This window comes from Cryptomeria japonica, chromosome 7 (assembly GCF_030272615.1).
Source record: "Cryptomeria japonica chromosome 7, Sugi_1.0, whole genome shotgun sequence".
In the NCBI taxonomy this organism is placed as follows: domain Eukaryota; kingdom Viridiplantae; phylum Streptophyta; class Pinopsida; order Cupressales; family Cupressaceae; genus Cryptomeria; species Cryptomeria japonica.
Genome location: NC_081411.1, coordinates 844,236,717 through 844,247,772, shown reverse-complemented (window position 1 = coordinate 844,247,772; position 11,056 = coordinate 844,236,717). Strand labels below are relative to the sequence as shown.

Here is an 11,056-nt window from a genome sequence, read left to right as displayed (position 1 = left end):
AGATGGATACCCTCCCCCTATTTCGCTTTCCTTTTCCACAGGCCCAGCACCTATCTCCAGCCGCTTCCCTTCAATTCAAGAATCACCATCCCGACCACTACCCTTACACACTTGATCCTCTTTCTCTTCTCCCAAACTAAGTCCTTGCCTGTGAGAGAACTCAACAACCTGTTCAGGCAATCCACCCGACACCAGCACAGCGGACTTCTCTCCTTCCAACATAGAGGCCTGATGCAGCTTCTCCTAGCCTGGGTTGGAGTCAGAAAGTTCTTCCACCCCTACTTGAATATCTGAGCAAAGGCGAATGACCTCATCGCTTGCGGCCTCCGATACAAAACTCAGATTGATGTTTCCCAAGCTCTGATCTACAACCACACCAACTAATAGCTTCTCCTCCAAAGCATGATCTGCCTTTCCTTTACCCTTTTGACCCGACAAACAGTCTCGATCCTCATGGCCCCATTCTTTACAAATCTTACATTTGACTATGATTTCTTTGATTTCTATATCTTGTCTCCAAACTCCTTCTGGAGACCTCATTTCAACAACCTTTGGTAACCCAAGATGCGGCTTCCACATAACACAGATCTGTGCATACATGCATGAACTGAGCTTATCAACCGCTTCATCTGACTTGATAAATCTCCCTATTTTCTCCCCTACACTCTTAAAGATTTCCTCCTTCCAATACTCATGAGGGAGATTGTACAGTCTTATCCACACAGGAATTTCCTCAATAGTAGCTTGTCTTGGATCGAAATTAGGGGTCCAATCCCTTATATAAAAACCAACTCTTGACATCAAAAATGGCCCCGACTCCATCAGAGCAGTCTTCTCCTCAGCCGAACTAGCAATGATAAGAAAAAACCCATTAGTAAGAGTTTTTATCTCAAAGTGGTTACCCCATTCTTCATTGACCCAGTTTCTCACTCTGGGAAAAGATGGCCATTCGCCTCCCCATTTCATGAAGAAGGCTCTTTCGCACAGAAAAAGTATTGATTCCTTCCAGGCCTCTGATTCAATGCAGATACTTACCGACTTGTTCTCATTCGTTGTCGGTATCCCACCCAGAGAGGGGTCTTTCAGGGGGCGCTGGAGTTTCTTCTTTATCCTTTCCTCTGACTATTGTTTGGTCCATTTCAGGAAGTTCAGATACCTTGAATGGCCCCATTTGGCTTTATCATGCTCAAAAGGAAATCGGTTAGTCCCCCTACTGCGAGCGTCCCTCTGACTCCTTCCCGACTCTTGCCAATGCCATTGGTTTGAATGTAGAGGACACCATGGTCGCCGATACACCCTCTGTGCAAAGTCCTAATCCCATCCTCGTAATCAAGCTGCACCTTCACCTGGAAACCCTAGCGTCCTCCTTCACTCCTCCATCAGTTGCTAACGAAATCTCATCTTTGCATCCTTTTAGATGCATATATGTTATATTGTTTGTGGGTTGTAATATGTGTTAATGTTCCATTTTCTTCCTCTTCTTCCAATTTATGAGTGTGAGCATTGGTGGTTCCAAACTTAATCTTTAGAGATGGATGAACTCTTTTTCCTTGCATAATAATCGTGCTAGTTCTTTTTCACGTGACTAAGTTTTATTTTGGTGTTTCCATGCTTGATGCATTGGCATTGCATTTCTCAAGTATCATTTTTTGGCATGCCATCTTGGAATGTGTTAGTGCAACTATGTCATGCAAGTGTTACAATTATAATGCAAAATCTTTTTCATACACATTTGTTCCAATAATGTCTTGAGCAGAACCTTGAGGCATTATAATTGGAAGCATCAAAAGTGGCATACAAGTATGTTTATGAGAAATAAACTCTATGAAATGAGATCAAAATTATAATGATGCCAAAAAGGTTCTTGGAAAATTTTGAAGCTCTAGGATGTATCATTTGTCAAAGGGGTGCTAGTGTCCAAAAGGGGTGTGCTTGCTCTTTCCTAGACTATAATAAGATATAAACTAAAGCTTCTTGATTTTCTATTTTTGGAAGTGCCAATCATTTTTTTGAAACTAAATAGATAGAAATATATAATAGAAACAAAGTGGCCAAATCACATAAAACACATTAGAAATATAAATCCTAATTAGAGAACTTGAGCTAGCTATGCAGTGTACAAATTGAAATGCTTAGAATAGTAAGGACAAGTTTCTAATTTTTTTTAAGGTTACAAAGGGGTTGCTAGTGGCCATAGAGGGGTTTTAGTGGTAGTAATAGCCAACATATATAATTTTTTCATGAAAGATTTGCCATGACTTGAAGTAGCACTTGTGGAAATATTTTCATGTCATACATCTACTTGAAAACACCTAAAAATTTGGAAAAGCTACAAAATAAAGTATTAAAAGGAGTCTTAGTAAGATCCTTTATGAATTTTCCAACACAAATCTACAATAACAAGTTTTGTGTAAAATGGGGATATTTAGACATTAACAATGGACACATCTGGTAACAATGGATAATAATCCAATGGAAACAACAAAGACTCTATGGGTAAATGCAAGAAGTGGAATTAAGGGATAGAAAAATGGGTAGGTTTTACTTATCAAATTGAAGATAAAAATCTAAAAAATAATATGGATCCATCAAAAGAAATACTATAGAAAACCCTATTAAACAAGAGGAAAAAAGGAGTACACCTATGGAAAGAACTAAGAATCCACAAATTTTCCATTGAGAGAATTTGAAAATTCAAAACACCAAATTTATCCTTCAAGCCTATAACATCTCTAATGGCTCCAAAGATCTAAACAACAAAAAAAAAATACAAAGTTGATAGCTTGGAAGGAAAGCAACATGTGGATGATGAAATGAGGGGAAATTAGGTTTATTTATAAGTTTTTGGAAGGATTCAAGGAAAGTGATTTGAAAAATTTAGTAGATGAATAATTAATGGTGGATCACTATAATTTATTAAAGTTTGGCACAAGAACCTAGGGCACCCACCAAGGGATTTTGGTGTCATTTGATGCCCTAAGGCCACCAATTTTTTGGGGAACAAATATAAGGAAGATCTAAGACAAACAAATAAGTTTTCATGTCAAAAGAATACTTGCAACATGAGAAATAAGACAAATAATGGTTAAATACACATAAGAGAAGACACCAAAATTAATTGTAAGGTGGGCGAGATAAGGATCACACAAGAGAGGATTATTACAAGGTTTACACACATGTCAAAAACAAATGACTTAGGAACAAATAAGTACATAGGGATACAAAATGACTCAATAAGACTAAGTTATATTTAAAGAAAGCCTAATATAAGGATGCACATGGCTAGATAAAGTGTGAACAAGGACTAAAATAAGGCTAAAAATTTCACAAGTGGAAACACCTGAAATGAGTGTAAAACATGACAAAAGAAGTTGTAATATATGCAATTTATATTATTACTGTAGTCACATAAATCTGTCCACTTAATTAAATGAATACTTAGTATTTATTTGATTATTTAACCATCAATTAATAATTAATTAAATTAATATTTAATTAATTCATCTTAACCCTATTCTCCTATTAATTAAATAAATTATTCAATTTATTTGATTTAATTCACTTAACCAAATTCAGACCATTAATTAAATAAATAAATCATATTTATTTAATTAAATCTTCTCTCACATTTAAATAAATTAATATTTATTTAAAACCCCCAAAATCCCACCTCTCACATTTAAATAAATAAATCATTTATTTAAATCACCTTTATCCTCCACCCACTTGCATTTTCCTACAAATGCAAGTTGCACAATTATTTTAAATAAATAATTTATTTAAATCACCTTTATCCTCCACCCACTTGTATTTTCCTACAAAAGCAAGTTGCACAACTATTTTAAATAAATTATTTATTTAAAATCCTATTTATCCTCGCCCACTTGAAACCTTTAATGGTTTCCCTTAAAGTAGTCAAACTTGATGGCTTTAAAGTCTTCAAACTTGATGGCTTCCTTCTATAGTCTTCTTAAGACTTTAATGGTTTTCCTTAAAGTCTTCAAGCCTTTAATGGTTTCCCTCAAAGTCTTCAAGCATTTTAATGCTTTATCTTCATTTTTCTCATTTAAATAAATTAATATTTATTTGAATATTTATCCAAATGCAAATTACACCATTTAATTGAAATAAATGATTTTATTTTAATTGAAAATACCAAAATTTCTCCCACTTGCATTTTCCTACAAAATCCACTTGTATGCCTAAACCCCTTCTAGATTCTTCTAAACCCTTCCTAATTAGCCTAATCCATCCCCTAAATATTGTCACATTCCTAAGCAAATTGGAGTCACTTCTCAAAGACTCCAAAGTCTTTGAAAAGCAATTAATGCTTTGTGTGTTCAACAAATTAACCCTCAAAGTCTTGGATAAGCTTTGAAGGCTTCCAACCTTCAACCACTTAATCCCCAAAGTCTCCAATAACCATTAATGGTTAATTCAACCCTCCCAAATGGTTAAAACATTTGTTTTGACTCAACCTCTACCCAACCCAAAGGTCTCATCAGGCCATTAATGCTTTGACCATGATTATCTCTTAAACATTTGCACAAAGGTTTATCCTTGGATTAACTCCTAATCCAATGGGTAATCCTAATTTAGACTTGACCCTTACCTTCTAGATAACCATGAGGTCTTCTCAAGCCTTTAATGCCTCCAACCTCTTCTCTCAACCCAATCCTATGTTGACACTTGTCACCATTTTATTGGTGCCAATTGTGCACATGGATCCCCAACTTTCAAACTTGGCCCTTGATTAAACCATTCAATCTTAACCCTTCATTTCCCCATTTCTTCTATAAATAGAACCCTTCTCCTCAAGCAAAAGGAGAAGCATTTTAGAGTATTGTTGTTATACTGGCATTAGCATAGAGCTTTTTCATAGCATCACTATCTACTCTTGCATAGTATTTGCTTATCATATTCAACCATCTTGAATCTCCATATGGCATCCATGGCTAGTGCTAAAAGCTGAGAGCTACACTCATTTGGGACTTGGAGAGGAGAGAAACAAGGGAGAAGCATCAAAAGGCATCATGGAAGCATCTTAGGGAGGCTCTTCTCCTTTCTTTTATTTTGTTAAACTTCTTTCATGCTTTTTGAAATCTCTCTTGATATGTTTGGAATGGTTTTTAGTTCTTTGTTTTGTTTTTATGGTTGAAACTAACTTATTAACATTGAACTTTGTTGTTGCCTTGTCCCCATTTCCATGACATCATTTGGTGAACCCGACGTAAATCCAAACACCAAAAATATCAACTTTTTTTTTTAACCAATAACATGTTTGAATGTTGAAAATGTCACACAGGTTGCACTTTTGACACTGTTTTGGTGCGTTTGACATTATTTTGGCGCTATTCGCTCTGTTTCAGTGCTTTTCCCTTCACTGTCTTTCCCTTTCTTTTAGTGCGTTTGTGTTAAATAGTGCCTCTATTCAAACGCAGACTAGCGCTATTGTAACAAAACGTTGTACAAATCACCTTGTAACCAAAAAAAAAAAAAATAGGCTTGTAGAAGCCCACCAAATAGGCGGATTTTACTAACTATTTTTCTCTTTTGTGCAGATTTAAATTAGATTAAAAAGTAGATTTATTTTTTTTACTAACTTTTTTTTGAAGTTGGTTTTAAAAATGAATTCACTTTTTATTTTGGTTTAAAATTAACTTCACATTTCAAATTTGGGCTTTTAAAAAAAGAATCACACATTTGTTTGGGGCTCTTAAAAAGAATTTCATTGTTCCAAGGTAAAAAGAACCACAAACTTATACAAAAACAACTTTTTTTTTTTTTTTTTTTTGCAAATTAGGAAACAAACTTCGTTTTGGTGCTTAAAATCAACAAGGCAAATTTTATTTCTTGCATCAAGATAAAACTCACAATCCACACTTCCATTTTTGGTGCAAATAAAATTCACAATCAACTTGTCTCATTTTCAAAGCAATTTTACTTCATGCAAACGTGTTTTTCATTAAGTTGACCAGGATTTTCAAATTCTAGTTTACTCAAACAATTGCCTTTGAAAATTAAAAAGAACACCATGATTGTTGGAGCAACATCTCCAAATAGTTAGATCACATTGCAATGATAGATTAAAAAGAACAAGTGTTTTTCGTGTTGGCACACTTGTGCAAAGAGTTGGTCGAGTGGTCCTACTTCTAACACACACTATCCTCTCCCTTGGCTTTCGTGGTCCTAGGTGCAAGAGAAAAGTGTTAGTAACACTCAAAATTTTATCTTTTTAAGAGAGGTCTGCCAAGAGACACATCACTCTTGGGAACGACCTTGAGCGGTAAATCCTTCGAGCTGCTATAGAAATCAAGTGTGAGCCAAAGCTGTAGCCTTGGGTATAGCTGTTCCTACAGTGTAACTGGCCGAAAGGACAAATGGGCCCCACCACCAGTTACAAGGCTCTTAAGTGAGTCACTGCAGAATGAACTTATGTCCAAAAATATCGAACATGACTAAACACTTTTAAGTAGTAGCCCACCTGTTCTATTGATTGAGGATATTTGAGATATAATTTAGTGCAAGAGCACAGATGGTTTTGCCCCCAAGATACTCACCATACATATTTCCTTGAGTAGAAACATAGCTTTTTGAAAAGTCACTTGTGGCTTGATAAAAGTGGTGACTCCCCCATCATAGGGATCATCTATTTGTTATGCTCGTGCAAGACTTAGTATATCACATCCTTACCTGCCACGGCGGGATTCATAAGGTATGTAGTACCAAAGTCGAAGAAATATCAAGATGTGGGCTAAATTTATCACAACTGGCCATTTGACCTTAGGGATAAAGAGTGTTTGAAGTGTGTTCGTTTTACAGACCTAGTGCAAATTGAGCCGACTTCAGGCTTTGGAACTACACCTTAAAATAAATCTAAAGGAAGGGTCAAAAACAAGTCCAAGAATTGGGTTGATCTAGACCCATACTCATTTGTGCCTTTGAGGCAACATTCTTGTGTTTGTGTGCTTGCTTTGTTTTCTTGTCAAGGAAAAATCAAAAAAATCAATCCCAAAAACAAAGTATTCATCCAACATTTCTCAAAAACAAACAAAAATACCAAAAACAAAGTACAAACAACAAAGAGACAAAATTTATGACCATTCTTCACATCTTGCGAAAGAAGAAGTGTCATCAGAATATTACCTTGAAAAGAAGACCATTAAGCTCAAAGGCTTTGATCAAAAGGAGGAAATTCTTCTATCTCAATAGACAAATCTTTGTCTCACATAGAGTCTTTCTACATCGCATGCGTCTCTATCTTCAAGGTAAAACAAACGAGTTTGATTCCGAATCATTGAACCGCAGAGCTTTTATGCAATATAGAGCTCTGAGTTATCACAAAAATCAAGGAGGAAAGATTAATCCCAACTTCTTCCCAAACATCTGTATCACCTACAACACAGCTCGAGAAGTGCCACCAACGCCTGAAAGGGAAGAAGTAGAGTTTGTTCCATTTGTAACACAAAGTTTTTATTGAAGTTGAAAACAAAACATCCATCATCTCATTCATACATCATTTTTCCATCATCAATTCATCCCAAAACTCTCAAAACATTAAGAGGTTCTTGTCCCAAGTTCTCTTTTAGATATTGCTTGAAATCAAACACATCACATCACTTTTAGATTGTTTCTACATCTAGGATAAGCTCATCCTAAGAGACACATCTACGCAGGTTAAAACTAGTTCATGAGTGAATCCTCTCATTGCTAGGTAGTCTAAATCTGTAACACATCTCAGATTTCTCTACACCTTATCACATCCAAAATCTATCAAAACAAGCAAGCAATTCAAAGAAGGAATTTCGGTTACATCTATCTCAAAGTGCTAGAGATCCACATACAAACACAAATCACCAACCATCAATCTTTCATTTCATCAACAACTCATCATCATCTTCAATCAACTTCAAAACCAAACTTGTAAACAAAATGGCTCAAACCCGATCCCGATCAAGGCAACGAGAAATAGAAATTGAGGAAGAAGAAGACAACCTCAATGAATTTCAAGAAGCACTTGGAGGAACTGTAACTGATGAAAACCCAAGTACTCCCACTCCTTCAACAATCGAAAGGGCTCAGCATAACCCTCACTTCAACAGATTATTTGATGAAATATTAAGGAGCAATGCGGATGCTCACTTCTTAAAGCTCGCTCAAGAAGGAGCCAAACTCCCCTCGGACTTTGATCTTGCCCAATTAAGACAAGCATCAGAAAGACAAAGTCGCCATGAGGAGGAAAGGGGTAGAAATCACATCAGATATAACATTCCTCGAGGTAACCCACCACCTCCTCCTCCAAATGAAATAGAGATGTTGCGGCAACAAGTCGAGAATCTCGCCCAACAACTTCATAGTGGTGTTAAGACCAATCAATTCTCACTTAACGACATCTGTCCCTATCCTTTTGATAGGAATCTTTATATGCCACCCTTTCCACGCGGGTTCGAAACACCCAAATTTGAAAAATATAGAGGAAAGGGGGATCCCCGTGATCATGTCCGAGAATTTCATTCCGCTTGTCTTGAAGTGGCTTATGAGGACACATACCTAATGCGCCTTTTTCCCCAAAGCTTGGGAGGAACCACCACATCATGGTTTTCCCGACTACCAGGTGGCATTAGAACATTTGAGGAACTCATCCAGAAGTTCCTATCTCATTACTCTCATAACATTGAACGCGACATCACCATGGCTGATCTATGCAACACCAAACAAAAACCAGGTGAATTATTCTCAGTATTCCTGCAACGATGGCGCCAAATGTCTAGCAGACGTTCTCTTCAGTTACCTGAACAAGAACTAGTGGAAATTTTCATTTCCAACTTAAACGAAGAAATGGAATTTCACCTGGATGTCAAAGACACAGACTCCTTTAACGATATGATCACCAAGGGTATAAAATGTGAAAGGGCACTCATCAAGAAAGGACTCATCAAAATCTTTAATGAACCAAAAGATGGTCCTCGCCCGCGCTTCAATAGTGATAAACCAAACTTCTGGAACAAGAATAAAAATATCGTCAACGATGGGGTTGTGGATGCTCGAACTATCCAAAATGCACAACTTGTGGTTCGGTTTGCAGGACAAAATCCTCCACCTCAGAATAACACAAATGTTCCTCCTAATCAAGGTCGCATCACATCTCATGATGAACCAAGACCTCATCCACAAAAACAAAAACGCACATACACTCCCTTAGGGGAACCCATTGAAACAGTGTTGCGACAACTCCTTTCTCAGAATTTGGTCACTCTACCTAAACTATCCAACTATGAGCCTCAGGTAAAACCAGCATGGTGGAGAGATACTGAACACTGTGAGTTCCATCAAGGACGAGGACACAAGACAAGTAATTGTCACCGATTGAAGGATCTCATTCAGGATCTTATTGATCGAGGAGAAATTGAAATTGAAGGACATGACCCAAAAACGACCAATAATGATCATCTCATGTTCAAGGATCCACTTTCATCACAAGATCAAAGGGGTCCTTCCACTTCCCGGCGAGGCACTGATACCACTGATTATACGCAGGCTGCATATAACTACACTGTAAATCACCTGTATGATGCCAGTGAACAAATTGCAACTATAACCTTCAAAAATCCCACCTCAAATTGCAATGTTGTTACACGTCGTGGCAAGGTCACCATCAAGGCAGCTCCACAGGGCACCACTTCCGTCCCAAAGCAATATAATCTTGTGGAACAATTAGATAAAACGCCTGCGCTCATATCCATTTTAGAACTATTGCGCCTATCGCCATCTCATAAAACAATCTTGGATCAAGCACTCCAAGAGGCGTCAGTCCCTGCAAACCTGAACATAGACCAATTTCAAGCCATGGTTGGAAATCTAAAGTCATCACCTTGTCTCACTTTTTCTGAAAGTGACAACTCTTCTTCCCAACAACCTCATAATGCTTCGCTACACATTGAAGGCTTTATCAACCAACACAGGATCAAGCGAGTCTTGATAGATAATGGAGCAGGCCTAAACATTTGTACACTACAGTTGGTCACAGCATTGGGATATGCAATAGAATCAATGGATCCTCGCAAGAAGATCACCATCAAGGCCTATGATGATGCAGAGCGTTCATCCAAAGGAGCTGTGGTACTACCAATTCGAGTGGGCCCTATGGTAAAACACATAATTTGTCAGGTTCTGGACCTTCCTCTGCCATATAATCTATTATTAGGGAGACCTTGGATACATGCCATGCAAGCTGTTCCATCTACCTACCATCAATGTATCAAGTTCCCACATAATGGTGCAGAGATCACAATCCTGGGCGATGCAAATCCCTTTGCTTTTTGCCATAATATCAGCCATCAACCAGAGATTACTGTTCCTAATAATAGGGAAGCCATTTCCTCCACATCATATGTAAATCCCGCCTCTCTTGCCAGTTCAAACACCACTATACCCAAGCAAGAAAAGCTTAAAATGAAAGTCGCAGAAGAAGGTCCCGGGGAATATAACTTAAGTCAACTCTTTTGTGTGGGACAAATGCCCACTTCTCCTAGAACACATGGTAAACCACAGCAGTTACTCCAGCAACCACGGATCACGCTGACATGTGCTTTGACGCCTTTCATCCTTGGGAAGAGTCAAGAGGAAGAGACACAAGATGAGGACCTAGCGGACTGGCTCTATAAAGATCCCATCACCACTGACAAACCGCAAGTTACACTTCCTAAGGAACAATATGGCAAAGGCCTCCTCATTATGCAAAGAATGGGATATGATGGTCAGAGTGCTTTGGGATACTGCAAACAAGGACGACACGAACCGCTGCTACCAGAATTCAAGCCCAAAGGTAATACAGGCCTAGGTTTTGAAAAAGAGATCCTTCCTAAACTCAGATTCAAAGGAAAACCTAGCAAACCATTTTGCCCACCTACTGCAAAGAGGACACCTTTCATAATCAAAGCACCATCAAGCACTATCCCCACTGCCCCATCGAGGCTCACAACTCCACCACAACCATCACCAATGCCAAACATCCCACCAATCGAATCAGTAATCCCATCCGCGATAGCCATCACAT

At 37.8% G+C, this 11,056-nt stretch overlaps 1 protein-coding gene across 1 annotated transcript; it reads right to left on the bottom strand.

The window, feature by feature from the left end:
- Positions 1–243: 243 nt before the first annotated feature.
- LOC131053816 (uncharacterized) lies at positions 244–966 on the bottom strand. The gene has a single exon (XM_057988464.2). It carries the CDS (start codon positions 964–966, stop codon positions 244–246), a length of 723 nt encoding a protein of 240 aa, XP_057844447.2.
- Positions 967–11,056: the final 10,090 nt, after the last annotated feature.